We start from the raw sequence: 21,465 nt of genomic DNA, 5'->3' as shown, positions 1-21,465 counted from the left end.
TAATCTCCGATCCCTCAGACGTCACTGTCTTAAAAACAGTCATGAGTCTGTAATGGAGATCCTGACATGGCCTCGGGAATACTTTGGTAAACTTTTGTCAGTCAACACCATTTGCCACTGCATCCACAGATGCAAATTAAGGCTTTACTATGCAAAGCAGAAGCCATACATCAACTCTGTCCAGAAGCTCCGCCCACTTCTCTGGGCTTGGTCTCATCTGAGATGGACAGTAGCACAGTGAAATTATATTTTGTGGCCGGACGAGTCAACATTTCAAATAGTTTTAGGACAAAACAGCCGTGGTGTTCTCCGGGACAAAGGGGAAAAGGACCATCCGAGCTGTTATCAGTATCAGGTCCAAAAGCCAGCGTCTCTCACGGTATGGGGCTGTGTGTACCCATGGCATGGGTAACTTGCACATCTGTGAGGGCAGCATTAATGCAGAAAGACATGTACACATTTTGGAGCAACATATGCTGCCATCCAGAGCAGGACAACGCCAAACAACATTCTGTCCGGATTACAAGCGCATGGTTGCGTAAGCAGAGAGTGCAGGTGCTAGCATGTCCTGCCTGCAGTCCTGACCTGTCTCCGATTTGAGAACGTGTGGCGCATTATGAAGCGCAAAATAAGTCAAGAAAGGCCCTGTAAAGTTGTGCAGTTGAAGGAATGCATAATGGATGAATGGGGGAAAATTCTGCTTGCTAAACTTAACCAACTGGTGTCTTCAGTCAGCGTTCAAACACTTAAGTGTTATTAAGAGAAAAGGTGATGTTACACAGCGGTAAACAGTCAACTGTCCCAACTTTTTTCAAGGATCTTGCAGTCATCAGATTTGAAATGAGTGTATATTTTCTAAAATAAATTAAATTCATAAAGTAAAACATCAAATAATGTGTTAATGTGTTCTCAATATACAGGGTGAATTGAATTTTCAAATAGCTCTTTTTTTTTTGTATGTTCCATACTGTCTCAACTTTTTCAGAATTGGGGTTGTAAGACAAAGACAACCTGAGTAAACACAAAAGAAGTTTCATTTTATTTATTGAGGGAAAAAGTTATCTACTTTATTTACTGGCCCTGTGTGAAACAGTAATTGACCCCTTAGTTACTCAATCGCAAAATTAATCAAATTTAATTGATAATTGAGTTCAATTAGATTAGACACACCCAAGCTTGATTAGTGCCAGTTCCGTTGAATCTAAACATCACAGAAATAGAACCTTTCCAGTAATGTGAAGTAGGGTAAGCGGTCTCAAAAAGCTGCACACTATGCTGTCTTCAAAAGAAATTCCAGAAGAGATTAGAGAGAAATTTATTTAAATATATCAGCTTGGAAAGGCTTAGAAAGCAATTTATAAGGCTCTGGGATTCCAGCGAACAACAATGAGAGCCATTATCTCCCAATGGAGAAAACTTGGAACAGTGGTGAGTCTGGTGAGTGGTGACTAAAATTCCTCCTAAAGAGCACATAGATGACTCATCCAGGAAGTCACAAAATAACCAACATAAACATCTAAGGAACTGCAGGCTGCACTCTCCTCAAATAAGGTCAGTGTTCATGATTCCACCATTACAAAGAGACTGGGCAAAAATGGTACCCATAGGAGAATTCCACTGCTAATCAAGAGGAACATAAAGGCTTGTCTCACATTTGCCAAAAAACACCTTGATGACCTCCAAGGCTTTGGGGATAATGTTCTGTGGATGTTTGAGTTTGAAGACGTTTGGAAGGTATTGGTCCTATGTCATCTGGCATAACACTAACACTGAATTCCACAAAAAGAACATTATACCAACAGACAAACATGGTGGTGGTAGTGTGACTGCGTGGAGATGCTTTGCTGCTTCAAGACCTGGGCGACTTGGTTTAATTGACGGAACCATGAATTCTGCTCTCTACCAGAAAATCCTGAAGGAGAATATCTGGATATGAGTCTGTGATTTGAAACTCAAGCACAATGGGTTGACAACAACCCAAAGCACAAGAGTAAGTCCACTTCTGAATGGTTCAAAGGAAACTTTAAAAATTAAAAAAATAAAGTTTTAGAGTTGCCTAGTTAAAGTCCTGACTTGAACCCCATTGAGATGCTGTGGCAGGACCATAAATGGGCATTTCATGCTCGAACTACTGCCAGTGTGGATGAAGTAAGGCATTTCTGCAATGAAGAGTGGGTCAAATCCCTTCACAGTGATTTGAAAGACTGATCTCTAGTTATTGGTTTGGTTGCAGTTGTTGCTGCTAAAGGTGGCACAAGCAGTTATTAAGTATAGGCAGACAATTCGTTTTTTTTCATATGGGTGAAATATTGTAGGAACTGCATAACTTTTTTCCTTCATTATATGAAATGATCATTTAAAAACTCTGTTTTGTGTTTCCTCGTGTTCTCCTAGTTTTATATTAGATTTTGTATAAGGATCTGAAACCCTTTTGTCCGACAAATATGCAAAAATAGAGGAAATCAGTAAAGGGGTAACTACTTTTTCACAACATCATAGAAGTGTGTGTATTATGGCTACATGCATGTCCAACATGCTGATATAGATGAGCATATTCAACTGTGTGTGTGTAACGAACCATGTAAGCTTTGCTCTGCCAGTTGAATGACCTAGAGATGGCTAGCCTCAAAGAGAGTGCGACAGTCCCCTTTCCCTCAGGGACTGGCTATTGAAACCGAGGCAGAGTTCCAGTGCGTGCTTCCAAGCAGAGAGAGGTTAGCTAGACTCAGGGGAAAGAAGAGTGCCACCTGGCCTGGAGTAGTACAGGCTCAACTTAAGTGACTGTAGAGTTGAGCCAATAGAGCAAACATTATATTGGACAAAGAGAGAAGAAAAGGATGAAATGGAAGGGGAGAGGAAAAGAGGTACAAGTTCGTAACCCCAGAATCATGAAGAATCATGAATCCACTGAACAGCTTGTAGCAATGAATGAACCAGAGCTTCCTTTGAGCATTGCCTGTGTATTGTGTGTGTGTGTGTGTGTGTGTGTGTGTGTGTGTGTGTGTGCGTGAGTTCCTTTGGTCAGTTCAAGTCAGTTTGATTTGGCAGTTAATGTTCTTAGAAACGGCACAAGCCTTGTGTATGTCCATGGTTTCACAAAGAGACTTTCTAAGGATAGCACAATACCAAAAGAACCTTTTTTATTTATAATTCTACTAATTATATGAAATTCTAATGCCTTTTGACACTTCTGGAATGTACCGAGTATCATTCAGTTACACAGTGTCACAGTATGCTGCAGTTCTGTAATTGGGTATGTATTATGAAGTAATGAAATATCTTAAAATTATATTAGAGCCTGGCAAAATCTATAGAAATGTAGAAAAGTGAAAATAGCTTTATTACATGTGTCGGGTCATAAGTGAAGGTTATTAATTGCAACCTGTGAGCCAATAAAGGATGTCAAGATGAGCCAAGATACCTTTACCCAATGGTAGAACTTTAGATTGTGAAATGTAACCAGGATCAAACTGGTCACTGCACAACTGAAACAGTCCTTCATCATACTGATATTATTTCTCACATCCATACAGTTAACACAAAAGTAAAAAAAAGAAAAGAAAAAAACATTATATATGCCCAAGGATGGACTTGGGGTACTGGGGACCCCTGGGCTTGAATCATTGTTGGGACCCTAAACATATGACATGAATGTACAACTGTTCCAACCAGATAAAAAAAAAAAAAATCAAGGCTGCTATAACACAAACGAATAGCTATTATAATATCATGGTGACATGGAATATGCAGAATATGTGTGATGTAAAAACAACTACTGAGGCACTCTCTTACAGTAATTGTATCTGGTTTTCATTTTCATATTTTTCTATCAGTATCAATTATTAATCATTTTAATTATTGACATCCTTTACATGCTCATTACAAATATGAGGTTAAATACAGTGTGCCCAAATAGTGGGTGTTGTTTGCTGTGGTATCTTTGTAATTTTGGAGCTGCCGGTCTAATGATAGGTTCTAGCTCGTTCCAGCTGAAAAATTCAGCTAATCAGTTTTGCTGTCACTGTATGTGGCCAGTGGTGGGTTAGAGTGGATTGCATTTTCAGTCACTCCCATGCAGCAAGACCCTACTGAAATCAGGCATGTCGTAGTTTTTATAATTTTTTGCACTATTTCTTGCTGCACTTTAGCGACGACCCCTAGTAGTCCAGCAACACAGATACTCTGGGCGTATTCAGAGAAAATGTTTTACTAATTCTGAAGCAGTTCTTTCTGCTTTTGATATCACATTCAAAATATCTAGTGTTACAATAGTTTGGCATGCTATTAGTCCGGCATTGACCAGAAATGCTTGACTGTCTGAATAACTTTACTGCAGACACAATTCCACCACCTTAGCTGAATCATACCTCTATGAAGACACACTCTAATATGGAATGTTAACAGATTGTAATACCATCGAACACAATAAAGCTAGACCAAGTGAATCCTTAAGATATAATACAAAGCCTTTTAGATGTTATGCTGTCAGGACTGCACCTACGTTCCCTCCCATTGTCAAAATATCTCTAAACACAAGCCAAATATGACCAACATATAACTGCTTCTATAACTAGAGTATATAACTGCTGTTATGTAACTGCTCCACTCTTCTGAGAAGGCTTTCCACTATATTTTGGCATGTTTCTTGGAGATTTGTGCCCATATGTGTTATTATAGTTTTTAAAATATTGCTAGTTTTTATTTTTATTTTGGCTTTCAATTTCAGTTTTGTTTCAGTTAGTTTTAATGGTGCATACATAGTTTGAATTTCATTTTTTATCTCTTGAATATTACTTTTAGTTTGTATTTAGTTTCAGTATAATTTTAGTTTTTAATATCATGGTAATTGTACTAAAAATAAATCCCAACATGGGCGCTGTTTGTCCTACCTATTAATTTGTCCATTAGTGCTCCCATGGGCATAGATTTGGTTTGAACATTGGGGGGTTCAATTGAAGTGTGAATGGGTATGCTTAGTGCTATTTAAGATATATAAATAAACAAACAAACAAATAAATAAATCAGCTTTATTATATCTGCAGTGCCATTAAATCATTTCCCTCTGCCTATCTATATTTCTATCTGTCTACCACCTATCCATCTGTCTAATCTATCTATCTATCTATCATCCACAAGCATTTATAATGAAATGATTGTTTCATTAAAATAAATTACACAGGGAATAATAACATTCCAATTGAATGTACACTGTAACAGATTAAAACTTATACACATTGTTTATTGTGAGATTTTATCATGCCATTGTAGTGTACAGTGTGAATGCGACATCCAGAGTGAACAACCTTGTTGTTGAAAATAATGGGAACTATTAAAATCAAATTGACCTAACTAAATAAAATTGATAGTTATGGATAAATTGCAAATGTTTTTTTTTGTTTGTTTGTTTGTTTGTTTTATTTTTTATTACTGTCCCTCTCTGACCAGTCAAACGGCAGTAATCAAGCCTTGTGTTGCGAGGCAATAGTTTGGCTTTAACAAATTGTGCAAAAGAGGGGGGTTCTTAGTGTTTTTATCTGATTTCTTATTACAAACTATCAATGTGGAACACCAATAATGTTACATAATAAATTACTTTTATATACTGTATATTTCAGTTGATCGTGGTATAAGTATTGGGGGTGGTACACACTGCTACACATTCGCTGCTGTGCCAAAAAGTTTTACTACACATTACTCTGCCATCTACTGGTCATTTACGATTCGGCAATATTGATGGATCCACTCCATTCAACCTCTGTTTTTAAGTCTAAAAAACACTAAACATTTAAAATTTGCAAAAATTTCTCTGAAATTCTATTTAGTTTTCATTCGTATTGCAGGTGGACATTGCACTTTAGTTTTCGTTTATTTGAAAACTCACATTTTTATTTCAGTTAACAAAAATATTTTTTCACTCATAGATTTAGTTTTCATGTTAGTTTTCGTTAACGATAATAACCTTGGTGCCCATTCAGCTACATTAGTGAGGTGGGGCACTGATGTTGGGCAAGGAGGCCTGGTATGCAGTCAGAATTCCAGTTCATCCCAAAGGTATTCAAAGGGCTTAAGGTCAGAGCATGGTGCAGGCTACCCGAGGTCTTCCACATGTTCTTAATAAACCTTGTTTTGTTCTCACAGACACTGTCATGCTGGAACATGTTTGGGCCCCTTAGTTCCAGTGAAAGGCATTACAATGCTACAGCATACAAAGATATTGTAGACAATCGTGTGACTCCAACTTTGTGGCAAAAGTTTGGGGAAAGCCCACATAAGGGGCTCATGGTCACGCATCCACATACTTTTGGCCATTAGTGTATATTGGACCTAGATTAACACTGTTCAGTCTACACTCCAGACTCTACTGGTATATAATACCACTGCGTCCATTATATCAGGCTAGATGCCATTTAAGGCCAGACAGGTCAAGTGACAAGTACATAGTAACAGACAATTATCAATTATATAATACATCGCTATACTTGGAAAGGTAATAGGACCTGTCTACCTGTTTCCCACTCACATCCATCCTAACCCTGACTACGAGTCCTTTATCAGAGCACAGTCTGATGATTAGCTACAGGACTGGTTACAGCTATGACCTTGGCATTATTAAGTAGGATGTGTGAGGGTGTGTGGCCTGGAGTTTCTCCAAGCTTTACATCAACTACGATGTAATTGACTCTCAACTCTGAGTCACTCAAAATGTGTGTGGTGAGAACCTTGATAATAACGTAGGAATTTTGCAGTGTTCTTAGCCTATGAATAGTTTGACTATTTGTATTACAACAATGCTCTGAGCAGTTGGTAATGACACCTGAAAATCTGCTGCTATGTTACTGAATACTCCATGGCATTATTCCATTAAAAGGAAATATTGAGCGTGTTGAATCTGATGGGGCAGATATACCCTTATAAAATGTATCAATGTTTTCAACAAGCATAATTCTAAATGTTGAATATGCTTGTAGTTTATTTTTAATGCTAGACAGTGTGGGACAGAAATATATTTAACCAGACATGTTAATTGGTATGGCTTAATTTAAAAATTCAATAATAAAATTCAATGTTAAATTGGACCTATTATGCCTCTTTTTACTACTATAAGTAATATAAGTGTAATAAAAGTAATGTAAGTATGTAATACAAGTCTCAGGTGTCCCCAGAATGTTTCTGTGAAGTTTCAGTTCAAAATACCCCACGAATCATACTACTATCATACTATGCTATAAATGCCCGTTTTTGGGTGGAAGCAAAAACACACTGTTTTCATGAGTGTCTCTTTAAATGTAAATGAGTTGCTACTCCCCGCCCCCTTTCCAGAAGAGGGCTCTGCCTTTACAGCTCCTGTTTCAGATACTACAGATACAACAATAAAGGCAGGTCAAAGTGTAAGTTGTTTGCGAGCAGCCAATAAAGACGAGAGGTGGAGGTTTTTTTTTGTTTTTTTTCAGGAAGTAAGTCTGGAATTACTGAGGACTCGTTTCAGGCTGTTAAAAATAGTTTCTTTCTTTTGGGAGACAATACCTCCATTTGTCATGCACTTTGATTTTTGAAACTTTGCAGAGTTTTTACATTCACAAAGAGCTACATTACACACTACATGAAAGTTAATATCTGAAAAAGCATAATAGGGGCACTTTAATTTTGAAATATAGCAGTAATAATGTGGTTCAGATATGTACTGCTGAGTATACTAAATATTCAGGTCCACACTGAATTATTTATTAGGCCTTTATGTGAGGAAGTTTTAATCAGTATACAATATGTTCAGAATGCATAGCAAGCAATTTAAATTGAATTTGAAGAAGAGATTAAAACATTCTTTACGCATATTCATATTAATGAATGTCACAGTAGTTTTGATGAAATCTTTATTTTGAATCCCAATACTGGCATAGCAAGGATGGCTTTTCTTTCTCAGTTTAAAACGATGCCTCTTGTCTCAGAAAGAGCACCCTCAGTTTTGCATATTTTACATAGAAAAGAGCTAGCTAGATTTTCCTTTTTTTAAGCTTAAAGTGTACTATCAATTTAACATGTAGTTTATTTTCAAATAAAATACAGTTATTGATATGTATTTTACTAGTGTACTAGCCATCCATCCATCCATCCATCTATTTTCCATACTGCTTATCCTACACAGGTCGCAGGGAGCCTGGAGCCTATCCCAGGGGACTCTGGGCACGAGGCGGGGGACACCCTGGACAGGGTGCCAACCCATCACAGGGCACAAACGCACACACACACACACACACACACTACGGACAATGTGGAAATGCCAATCAGCCTACAATGCATGTCTTTGGACCGGGGAACTAGTGTACTAATTCGGATTTAAACCATTGCTAAAGTAAACTTAAAACTTGGGATGCATCAATACTGTTTTTTTTAGACGAGGGACATGTTTATTGGTACTCAACAATACTCATGCTAAAACTGATAGCAAAATGAGAAACCTACTTACCTACTGATGTTAGTTCTTCTCAATATATATCTACCTGCAAATCAAGAAGCCTAAAATAAGGAACATTTATTCATGTGTAATTTGGCTGATGTTCTCACTCTGTAGGTCACTGGTGCTCATGTTTTGAGATGAAACAAAAAGAGAGTGTTTGCTTAAGCTCTTAGGTTATGGTAGGACTGACTAGATTATGCTGTGAGCAGTGCTTACTGAAGTGAGTAGTGACACAACAAAATCTCCAGAGCTGATTTAATATTTTAAGTGTTGAAAGATGTGTGTCCAGCTGGACTTGCATGAACACTGTTAGTAAGAAACATTAGAAAGTTTGCTTTGGACACCATGCTTTTCTCCCCTCAGGTTCCCAAGAGAATGAAATAGAGTGAGACAAGGACAGTGTGGGACAGACATGCCTTTTTTCCAAGCAGTTTTCCTCTTGAGGAAAGTGGACGAACTGTGAATTTAATTACAGCCCTCATTTCCATAGGAGGCATTAAGCAAGTGTCAAAATGTATTAAATACAAGTGTGATCTCGTGCAGCGGTGTGGTTCAGAGGAGAGGGTTGAAGCACAGTATTTATCTCTGTGAAAGAGCAGCCTCATGGTGAGCTCTATCCTGTGTGCAGCTGTCTGGCTCTTTTGCATGTCAGGACATTTTAAACCTTCAAGATGTGGAGAACTAAACTGTTATTTACAATACGTTATGGGAATCAACTAAGAGTCAGTTTTCCTGTTATACCTTTGTCTAACTGTCCATTTTATATAAAGTAGTACATTGGAAAAAGTGACACATTTAATGTATTTTATTTAAATTTTAACATTAGAGAATGAAACAATATTCAGCATGAACACATTTTTTGCCTTTTTGTTTACTTACATTTTTGCAAGAATTGTGCTGATGCATCAACATGACAATTATGAATTATGAATTCGAATTGGATAAATTCAATCCATCACTTTGTCAATATAAACCTTATGTATAATTTAAGGGTAATATCAGCTAACAAATCCACCAGTGTCTCACCAGTGAAGCCTAAATTAAGAAATATTTATTAATGCTCCATTTGGCTGCTGTTGATTTTTTTGCAGTGAAACATTTGGAGATAACAGTTTTACTCTCACGTTCAGGAGCACAATTCAATCCAGACAATACAACTCTCCCACTCACCTGAAATCTAACACACACTTCCTGTTTGTTAATAATCTCTTGAGTTTATTTCAGCACTCAGCTTCATCATGATCAGATTTATCTTATTTTTGCAGAAGTCAAGGCCCCCCTAAAAATGCAAATTATATACAATTGTTTTTGTTTCAGCTGCTCCTGTTAGGAGTCGCCTCAACAGATCATTGGGCCGCATATTTGATTTGGCACAGGTTTTACGCCAGATGCCCTTCTGACAACCCCCCCCCCCATTTTATCCAGGCTTGGGACCAGAACTGAGTGCAACCTCCCAGTGGCTGAGATTCAAACACGGTAATCAAACCCGGGCTGCATCGGTGTGAGCGCAGCATCCTTAGCCGCTGAAAATTTAATTATCAGTGTTAAAACACTGAAATGAGGGCCCTAGTCCTATATTTTGCCTAGGGCCCCCAAATCAGTTCAAACGCCCCTGCTGACTCCTCCTTTACGACATTTACTTTTTTACAGTGTTTTACAGACTTATGTGCTACTCAGACACCTAAGAGACACCTTTTGGCACATTAAATGTTTTGAGGACACTATTTTCTTTTTTCTTAAGCCGGGAAGTCTCCTTTGTAAATATTTGTAATATTTGTAAATATAAGATGGGCTTATTTCTCACTGTTTGAGATTTCTCATATATACTTTTCTTGAAAACTGGACTCTGAAGGTCTGCCAAGACATTTCTCACAATCTGGACTGTGTGCAGTGTGGCCAGGGTTTAAATGGTGGATTATCTTAAAGATGGACACTGTGGGAGGAAAATGAAGGGTTTAGAACGATCTCTGGACTGGCAATCGATCCATGCAGAGTGGCCCATGGCTGGTGTAGATAAATGTGATCCCCTGTTCTCTGTGAAAGGCTCCAAACTCTCTGACAGCAAGGTTCTGCCAACATAGACAGAATGGATGGTGCATTTAAGTTAAAGTTGGCATGTCCTGCTCAGAGTTTCAGCAGTCGTATACATTTCCCCAGGGATAAATGTTCCAGCTCATTTCATCAGCTGTGTGCTTTGGGGATTACACTTTATACAGAGGTATCACCATCTACAGCAGTACAGGAGATGCTGTTCTGTTTTTTGCTAAAGCAGTGATCAGCCCAAACACCAGTAAAAATCACCGGGCAGAAAAGGCAGTTTACTGAAGAAGGAAATGTTGAGGGACATGAAAATGGCATATTTGCTTGTGGTAGCAGTTACTTTCACCTCTTTATCTAGATGAACTTTGTGAACTTTGATTGCATCAACCTCGGTCTTTGAAAACTATAAAAACCAAGTGGGTGGTACTGTGGTTACTTTGAGTAGTAAAAAAATTAATAAATGTAGGTACTAATTATTAGCAGTGCATGCTGGCAAGGGTAATTCTGCTTCATAAAATATGTTCTTATACATATAAGAACACATTACATATGTTACACATCTTACACGTGCTTAATTTATACGTCACCTGACCATGGCAGGCCTATAAATAGGCGTGATACCGGTCACGCACGAGGGCACTTCCCACAGCGTGAACCTCACGCAACCTCATGTTCTCTTCTCAGGGAACAGGGTTACATGCATAACACAGACTTTTGTGTTTTATTAACTCCTGAAATTCATTATTGTTGATTTTTGCTTTACTCAGAATTTGACCTGTGTTTTTATTTCATTGAAATACACACTGCTTAAATCCACTGATTTGCACAGGATAATTTCACTTAGCTTCTGAATTGGCTAGTGTCCCCCAAGCATATCCCTGGCTTGTTAGGTATGCAAGTGGTTGAAACCTAAACAAGCACAACTGTTTTCTCTGGCTTGCCGAGGTAATACTTTTGGCAATGCCACAGCCTCTGAGGTGGTGAAATTCAAGAATAATATGGCAAGGGCCTCTACATCTCTCCTATTGTTCTTATCAAACACACAGGGGGGTGAACTCAATATACACAAGCAGATTCGTCATACTGAGTTATATATCATTTTCCAGCTGGCTGTACCAGAGGATAGAAACACCATCAATAACAGCGTAGTTAGTACATTCCCACAAGCCCCTGCTCCCAGCCTACAGAAATGATCCATCAGGATACTCTACAGAGGCCGTGCACATATGAAAACTTTTATGGCAGACCGTTCAGCTTTCTATGAGTCCTCTTTGTCAGAGTTGTTTCAACATCTGTTTCACAAAGTACTGCATACTTTTGGTTTTAAATATGTTAAGTTGTTGGTAACAGCAGCTAAGAGTAAGCTGAGAACACTGTGCTGTCATAACATCTGCCTTGGATATCATCTTGTTGATGGCTGTCAAATCAAACAGGATAATGTCGTTTATTCAGTTTATTAGGCTTATGTCCATTTGCTATGGAATGTAGCTGTATAATAATTGTCAAAAGTGGGATAATTATTCAATGTGTGAGGAAATCACACGTCCAGATTTTCTGATTTGAGAAAAGCATACTAGTTTTGAAAGATCTTGCCAGAAATTACGACATGGTGTCTGGTTGAGACCAATTAAGAACTCCAGTGAAGTATTTGAGGTTGAGGAACTGTAGAAATTCAGGAGTGGAATAAAGTTGTGTTCTGCTACACAAATTGCTATTTGCTGAAATATATTTTGTGAATGAAAAAAATACTTCTTATTTCTTTTTTAACAAAAAATTGCTCAAAGGATTTTTTTTCCTCAGCAAATAAAAAAAAGAAGAGGTTATAATAATAAAGTCTTAGTTTTAGTGCGATATACTGTATACAGTATGTATGCATAGATATCTAGTGTAGTCTACTTTTGCCTTTAGCACCACCATTTATCAGCGTAACAGTGTTGCTAAGTAACCATATTCACATCCTGTAGGCTGTGCAAGTGACCAGCTTTTTCGCGCAGTATATATAAATATGTGTATGGTGTATCTATATTCTCTTAAAGTGGAAATTCATTTCTCTAATCATGACTACTGTGTGCCATCATTTTCAAAGCTGCATTTCTAAGCCAGCAACATCAGTGTCATCACAGCCTGCGGTAAACATATGTGTGCTTCAATTAGCTTTCAAACCCCTGCTGTGTCATTCACATATTTCACAAATTCTTAGCACCCATTTTAGGCTGTGAGATAAAGCACTTCAGCAGTGCCTGGCTGCTTAACATGATGGATTTATTCAGAGATGAGTGCATGTAATCCCACAGGTGTCAGGTTGCTAATGCTATTGTTATTACATAATAGACTAATGTGCAATATTTAGAATATGTACTGTAAGCCCTGATTTTCTTTGCAGGGAACAAAATTAAGTTCAGCTTTACTCATATTGAGCTTTCCTCATTTCCAGAGCAATGTAGTGTAAAAACTAATGACTAGGAAGCTAATGATTTTCTGTGACCGATGCAATCAAAGCAGATGACTGCATATAAGACTGCCATGAGCATGTATAGTGGTGCAACAAGTGAAGAATCATTTCAAAGAAGCAGCCAATTAAAAAGATTTAAATAAACATGCAGCTTTAGTACCTTGGAGAGGCCTGCTAAGCTCAAAATACCCTGCTCTAATTAAGAAAATGGCGTTATATACACATAAAAACAGTAAAACAGTTGTTGTATGATCTATGTCGAATAAAAGATTTCCAGTTTAAGGGAAAATACGGAAGCCCTAAGTGGTCATGCATTATTCTTTTTTTTCTTTCTTGTTTTCTTGTGATCATGACTTAATTTTCTTATGATCTCGACATATCAAAAGTTGTTTTCTCATGACCTCGACTAAATTTTCTTTTGATCTTGACATAACAAAAAGCATTTTTTTTCCTTTTATCATTTTATTGTCATTTTATCAGGAGAAAATCTCGCACCATGTGAATGAGACTGGTGTTGTGTGCATGCTGGAATCTTCGCCAACGCCATCATAAATTTAATAATTGCCCGCTGTAGAGATGGACTTTATTGCTGCATTAAAAGAGAGGGGTGTCCCCTTCTAAAGTGTCTGACACTAATATAGAAGTTGTCAATCACTGACAGACATAGATCTATTTCAGCTTGAGTGAGTCTCTGATCAAAGTAAAAATTAATCTTCTCATCCATGATGCTGCAAGAGATCACGAGAAAACAAGAAATAAAGAAAAAATGCATTGCCGCTTAGGGCTTCCATAGAAAACGGCCCTGGGGAGCATATTTATATTCTTAAGTCTGAAGCCAACAACAGCTATTTGCATGGATCATTTTTGTCATTATCTTTTCTTTCCTGTGCTGCAGTTCTATTCGGTCAGTTTGTGCTGTTTCAAACATCTCTGAATGATGTGGTTGACATTTACGACGGACCCACGCAGCAGTCCCCTCTACTCTCCTCACTGTCAGGCTCTCACTCAGGTAAAGCTCTAGGAATACTAGTGATTATAAGACACACTTAAATATTTGAACTGTTGGACACTTTTCCACTCATTCACATTACTGGCTAAAATATAATCATTGTCACAGGACTGCCATTAACTAAAATGTTAGAACTGCATTGGTGCCAATTTTTAGCTAAGCCTTTTCAATGTTGCTTAATGCACATTACAAGCCACAAATAAAGAAAAACACCATTTTGATATTGCTAAATGCCAAGTTAGCAAAAGTAGCAGGGTGTTTAGTAAAGTGTGACACCTTCAGGAGATCTGTAGTCGAGCTAAAGAAATGTTTTGAGGCTTGTTTGTGTTTTCTCTCTTCCACAGGAGAGTCATTGCCCTTAAGTACTGGAAACCAGATAACTATCAAATTCACTACCGTTGGACCAGAAACTGCCAAAGGCTTTCACTTTGTGTATCAAGGTCAGTTTAACTTTAACAGTGTATTATTATTTGCATATGGTTCAAAAAGAAGTGAACTTACTTTGTTCCCTTTGACACCTTATGCATCTTTGTAAACAGTGGAAGTCACTGGAGCTCTACAAAAGTTTGATGTACAAATGTTCTTGTGTATGGAGGGCAAGGTGGCTTAGTGGTTAGCATGTTTGCCTCGGACCTCTGGGGTTGGGGTTCCTCTCCCAGTACAAAGACATGCGTAGGCATGTAGGCTGATCGGCATTTCCAAATTTCCGTAGTGTGTGAATGTGTGTGTGTGATTATGCCCTGTGATAGGTTGGCACCTCTCCCAGGGTGTTCCCCGAGTCTAAGATAAGCTCCAGGCTCCCTCACAACCCTGTGTATAGTAAATAGCTGGGTGGATGTCTTTATATTTTTTACATTTATAAACTTAAGGATTTAAAGGCTGAGTGATTTGTCTAAAATTGTGACTTCCATATATACAGTATGATGTTGTCAAGTAGAAATGGTAGAAGCACCCAATGTCTTTACTCAAGTAAAAGTGCAATTGCAACTCCTTAAAACACATGCACTGGTCAAAGTTGTAGTACATCTCCAAATTCTTCGCTCAAGTCAAAGTAGAAAAGTATAAACTCAAGATCAATCAAGAAAACAAAGACTTCTATTGCAAATAATGCTAGTTATAGTTACTGAGGGTCATTTAGTGGCACTTTACCAAAGAACCAAGGAACCTGGGAAAACATTAGCTAATTAACAACAGCTTTATTCATAATCTCTCAAATGTTAGCTAGCATGATAATAACGCTGACAATACAAACTAGCTGAATGCTAATAACTAGCTGTTACAATACAATCAGTAATGGGTATTAAGTCACACGAGTTAGTTGTTTAGAGTTTAGATTTGTTAGGAATTTAAATCAACTGTTTAAACTGTCAGATTCAGTAGATGTCAATGTAGAAAGGGTTTCTTTTAATGTAATGAGGAAAAGGCAAAAGTGTTAGGTGAAAGAACAACTCAAGTAAAGTACAAATATTTAAAACAAAACAGACATAATTACATACCAACAATGTAAGTATATTTGTTACTTTCCAAAGGATTTCTGCATTTTTTTTTTTATTATTCAGCCACTGTAGCTGCTAAAATGCAAATGTTTTAGTGCTAACTAGAGAAATGTCACATTAATGCCAAATTGTTTGAGTACTGCTCTGGGCTCTACTCCATAATGCAGAGTGTATTGCTCCCATCCTTCCAACGCGACATTAGCCGAGCGCAGTAAGATTTAAACACAGTATAACTGGCATACTAATGTAACTCAGGGAATTGACTTAGCATTTTAAAAGCAGAGATTTAAACCACTGTGCTGATGTAAAACAAGTCATACTCTTTTATCAATCTGTCATATCAGTCCATTTTAAAGTGCAGCCATCATTCAAGGCCTTTTTTTAATTGACAGGGACTTGTCGATCCTAATTTAATGTATTTCCATTGTGATGATTAAATATATTTTATAACTCAAAATTATAAAAGTATAATTTATTATAATAAAATATTAATTGTCTTTGGGGGGCCGGGGGCGCTAGTATTAAGTGATCAGTAGAGGTATATATGGAAGTAGGGATGAAAAGGTTACCAGTATCACGCTAAAATTCCCAGACAGTTAGTATTACCATGTCACATTTAATTATCATTAAAACCGTGCACGATTATGGTGATTTGTAAAACTGGCGGTTGTAAAACTTCCACACACCCAGCATGAGTCTTACGCAGGCACAGCATGCAACATTGTTGTTTTTTGAGCGTGAAAAATATAAAATTTATAAAAACGCCAAGGGAAACTTAATAGAAGATGGCAACCCTGTCTGCATGGCTTGCCAGAAGAAAGTCACTGTGAAAGGGGGTAACATGTCCTGTTTAAATGATTTCAGTGTGTATCAGAACTTTTTGTACATTTTCAGTACATTTTAACAATACCGTGATAATACTGATAACCGTGATAGTTTTGGTCATGATAATCGTGATATGAAATTTTCATACCGTTACAACTCTATACAGAAGTGTCATGTAAATATCGGAGAACTAGAGACTACGATTCCCATCAGCCACTGCACCTAGTCACATGTCTTGTTTCACTTCACCTGATTCACGTTTTAGGCTCATTAGCAGTTGTGTATATATAGTCATGCTCTGCACTGCACTGGTTATCTTGCGTTGTTTGGTCTGTCTATCTGGATCACCTTATGCTCTGTTAACACTGTTATGCTTACTCTTGTTTCATGGTTCATGTGTCTTTATCTTTGTACCTTGCCACGTGTTCTAGAAGCCTTGCTTTGTGTTTTCTTTTGTATATTATTAAATGTTCCACTTCAGTTCTGCATTTGCATACATCTCTACCTAACCAGCAGGCCAGGAAGAAACAGTGTGAGCCTTGTCTTATATTTTTTCTTTATGTTAAATAGTTTAAAGCTATTTAAACATTTTGGTCTAATTTTAGTTTATATATAAGTATTTTAATACATTGTAAATATAAGTCTATCGGTAAGAACTTTTGATTAATTTTCTATTTTAAGCACACTGCCAGCTGTGATTCAAATCACAGGTTTATATTACTGAACCCATTCAAATATGCTATTGTTTCCAGAGTAATGGCTCATTCAAAGGGACATATATGGCAGAAGATCCACATAATGAAAAGAAACAAACAAAAATAATGATTTAAAAAAAGACTTATTTTACAATAAAAAACAGAACATGTAACTGATAACATGTTGAAGCTTTATGTATGTTTTTAGGAAGGATTCTCCAGTTGTAGTGCTCTGTAACAGTCAGAGGTAAAGTTTTCTGCCACAGGAAAACCTTCAGGTTAGAGGACTTTGGATTTGCAGTTTCTCAGTAATATAACAAGGAGCATATTTGTATGGAGGTGTAACACAAGCGATAACAGGAGATAACTTCCACAACATTAAATTTAACTAAAATGGATTAAAAAATATATATAATTTGTCATTCTTTAATAAATCATATTGTAATCACTGATAAATTGCTGTGGTATAACAGGAGTAAAATATGATGGTGTTGTGATGCGGTGTGAAGCCAGGTTAATCCAGAAGTGCAAGAATAACCATCATGAAAAGTGCATAAAATGAAAATTAGGCCAACAAAGTTGTAAAACTTGCAAAACTGATTGAGCTTAACAATTTTGCACTGTTTACTACAAGTTTTAAATATTGCTTCTGCTGCAACAGATCATCAACCAAAGCTGTTCAACTTTCTTAGAAATAATCTAAGAAATAAGAATAATCTAATAATCTCAATATGATTTATACAACTGGAATCTGCTGAACCTCGAAGGCCTTAACACAAGGGTTTTGTCAGATACCGCTTGATGATGCTCAAAGAGGAAGAAGTCATTCCTCAGCACTCCTGGGACAAATGATGCTGCCCTGCTCAACAAACACTTCACATCTACTTCGAAGCTTCTTAGAATTATAAGATTTTTTAGATTTCTGTACATTTTTTCTTTTCCTAAATCTCTCCAAAAAAGCCACCCAGGACTTAGCAATGTCCTGCAGATCTTCTCTCTTCACTGCCCCACTGTGTTGTGTAAAGTTTGGAAACATTGCTCTCAGTCACCTGCAACTCAGCTGGATTTGTGGCAAGGATGCTAATCTGTTTCCCAGCTACTCACTGGTCAAACAACTGTGTGGATTCTGTTAAAAGCTCTCGCTGCCTCTGGCACTTACTTTCACTTTAAAACGCACCTATTATGGTTTTGAAATGTGCCTAATTTTCTTTTAAAGGTCTCGTACAATAGATTTACATGCATCCAACATCAAAAAACACTTTAATGTGCTCATAATTTAAACTGCAGCATCACCCCCCAGTGTCACAAACGGATCACAAAGGATTTGTTCTAAACTCCTCCTTTCAGAGAGCATACTCTGCTCTGATTGGTCAGATTGGCACATCTCTTGTGATTGGTCTACCACTGTCAGTGTGGGTCGAAAAGGAAACACCCACTTCCATATCCAGTTTCAGCTCTGTCTGTTCGCAAGCAGAAGCAGGGTTTTTTGTTACAAACCTATGTAGGTTAGTACAGGAAGTAAAGTATGGAATCACTAACGACTCGATTCAGCTGTTCAGAATCGCTTCCTTCTTTTGGGAGTCAATAACTCCATTTGTCATGCGCTTTGATTTTTGAAACTTTGCAGATGTTTTTACATTCACAAACAGCTCTATAACACACTACATGGAAGGTAATATTTGAAAAACCATAATAGGTGCACTTTTAAATGTGTTTGATTTAGATGAAGAAAAATCTGTTATCTGGCCGTAGGAAAATTGTAGTACGCTGAGTTTTGTCACTGTGTGACATTTTCTAAGAAATACAGTAGTTTAAGGACAACTGAGATAACATTCATTGTATAAGGACATGAAATGTTTACGTTTAAGGTAGATAGCTTAAAATGTAGTATTTTAGTGGAGCAGGATGTAAGAAAGCTTTTCATTTTACGTAAGTGCCATTATATATTTCCTACAGTAGTTCAGTATTTTGGGGGAAAAAAATTAATAAATACATAAAAAGATCTTTTCAAAATAAGCGTTAACTTCACACTCTCAAGGTTGTTCCCTTAATAACTGACGGGTGATTTCAGGACTGTCTCTCTATAAAAGGTATGCTGAAGTGGAATTGCGGAGATGAAATGACAACAGATCTCGCTCTCATCAGCCTCCAGCTCCTTTGGGTCACATATTCTTAAATTGTAAATATGTACAGTACCACACCATTTACCACACCATTGGAAACAAATCCTCACTTATTTCTTCTATTGAAGAGCAGCAGCTTCAGTGCAGTAGTTTCAATTAAAGCTTTTAACACTCACTAACCTGATTCCTATACCTTCATAACACATTCAGAATCATTGTATACATCTTTTAATGTTTTTTTAATGGAAGGTGTATGTCAATATTAGTAAATAGATATTAGAGGTTTAATGTAAGAAATAATTCTGTCTTTATACGAAAGTGAGAACCTCATTATCGGTCTTGCAAGTTTTTAGTATATTTTTGCTTTGAGATGAAACGTGTCCTCTATCCATTTATATTAGGTGTCCAATCAGCACTTTGAGTTCATGAAAATAATTCATGTAGCTGATATATGTGCTTCTTAAGTAAAATTAGTAGGCACTAAAATTACTAAGTTACTTATTACATAAGTAAAATTGTATTGTAGCTGTACTTTTTTTTGAAAAATGAAAAGACCACTATCATTCACTTCCAGATGAATGGATGCTTAACAGAGGACTTGTTAAAGCTTCATGCATGAGCCTTTAACTAATAACTTAGTATAGAAACTAATAACTTGTAAGATATAAAATAATTATGAATATGGTAGTCTGGAATGATAGTTTTTAGAAGCTTTACTAAAGGCTCATGAATGTGTAAGGTACCCTTCAAATAATGCCACATTCTCTCACTATACAAGTGAGCTATCTTGTCTCAATAATTCATTAATGTAGAAGATTATACTACAGCACTGTTAAATTCTTCAGTCTGATTGGTCAGAAGGTGTTGATTCGTTTTCTGTAATGAAAGCTCTGATTGAAATAACAGCTCAAATTCAAATTACAGGTTTGTATTAATGCGCTCATTTGAATACAATATTGTTTCTATAGTAACAACTCATTCACCGGGAGACGATCCACATCATCGAAGCAAACAATACACGGATTTTTTTTTTTTTTTTTTTTTTTTTAAAAAAAGGTTGTTATTTAATGATCATATAATTCTTGATTAGAGGAGTGTGTGTTTAGTGGTTTCTCATGAAAGGTTGGAGGTTTTTTTTTTTTGTTTTTTTTTTGCCTTATTAAATCAAGAGAGAGATAATAAAGAAGACTAAGTGAACTAAGGAATTAAGTTGTCTCACTGATGTTCCGTAATGTAACTATAAATGGTTTTTTGGTTGTTTTTTAGTCAGTGATAAATTGTAATCATTGACAAATTGTTATGTTGTAAGAGAAACAACACTTATTGAACAGTACTTTTACTTCTTTCTGATAATGGTAACTCCGATTTGCATTGCACCACCCCAGGACTGATTAATCTCCTATAACAGCACACCCTGATGTGCTTTATTTATATGGTAAATGGTCTACACTTACAGTGTGCTCCACTAATATTGGCACGCTTGGTAAATATGAGCAAAGAAGGCTGTGAAAATTTGTCTTTATTGTATATCCTTTTGATCTTTTGTTAAAAAAAATTCACAAAAATACTCTGCTGTCATGGATATCAAACAACTGCAAACAAAACACAGGTGTGTGTGTGTTTTAAATATAGGTATGCAGCAATTATTGGCACCCTTATGAATTTATATGAGAAAAATATATTTGAAGTATATTCCCATTGATATTTTACATTTTCTTTAGTACACCTGGGTATAAATATGAGGTAACATATAGTCATTCCTTTAGTCATTAATAACAATGGGTAAGGCCAAGGAATATAACTGTGATGTTGTTACACTTCACAAAATGGGAAATAGCTATAAGAAAATAGCACAAGCATTGAAAATGCCCATTTCCACCATCAGGGCAATAATTAAGAAGTTCCAGTCAACTGGAAATGTTATGAATCAACCTGGAATTGGACGGGTGTCTATATCGTCTCAACACACTGTGAAGAGGATGGTTCGAGCAGCCAAAAAATCTCCAAGGATCACAGCTGGAGAATTGCAGAAGTTAGTTGTGTCTTGGGGTCAGAAAGTCTCCAAAACTACAATCTGAAGTCACCGACATCACCACAAGTTGTTTGGAAGGGTTTCAAGAAAAAAGCCTCTACTGTCATCCAAAAACAAACTCGAGTGTCTTCAGTTTGCCAGACACTACTGGAGCACCAAATGGGATCGGGTTCTATGGTCAGATGAAACCAAAATAGAGCTTTTTGGCAATAAACACCAGAGGTGGTTTTGGCACACACAGAAAGGTACAAAAGAAAAGTACCTCATGCCCACGGTTAAATATGGTGGTCTTTAATATTTTGGGGCTGTTTTTCTGTCAGTGGACCTGGACATTTTGT

General features: G+C 36.9%; 1 protein-coding gene across 2 annotated transcripts in view; it reads left to right on the top strand.

Moving 5' to 3' along the window:
- The window catches only part of csmd3b (CUB and Sushi multiple domains 3b), a 489,673-nt gene that overhangs the window by 356,599 nt on the left and 111,609 nt on the right, over positions 1-21,465 (top strand). For both annotated transcript variants that reach the window (XM_047150624.2, XM_047150623.2), the window contains exons 32-33: positions 13,843-13,956; positions 14,301-14,396. In XM_047150624.2, the coding sequence (XP_047006580.2) occupies positions 13,843-13,956; positions 14,301-14,396 (210 nt within the window). The remainder of the gene's footprint in view (positions 1-13,842; positions 13,957-14,300; positions 14,397-21,465) is intronic.

This window comes from Ictalurus punctatus, chromosome 24, assembly GCF_001660625.3.
Source record: "Ictalurus punctatus breed USDA103 chromosome 24, Coco_2.0, whole genome shotgun sequence".
Taxonomy (NCBI): domain Eukaryota; kingdom Metazoa; phylum Chordata; class Actinopteri; order Siluriformes; family Ictaluridae; genus Ictalurus; species Ictalurus punctatus.
This window is presented reverse-complemented; position numbering and strand designations above follow the sequence as displayed.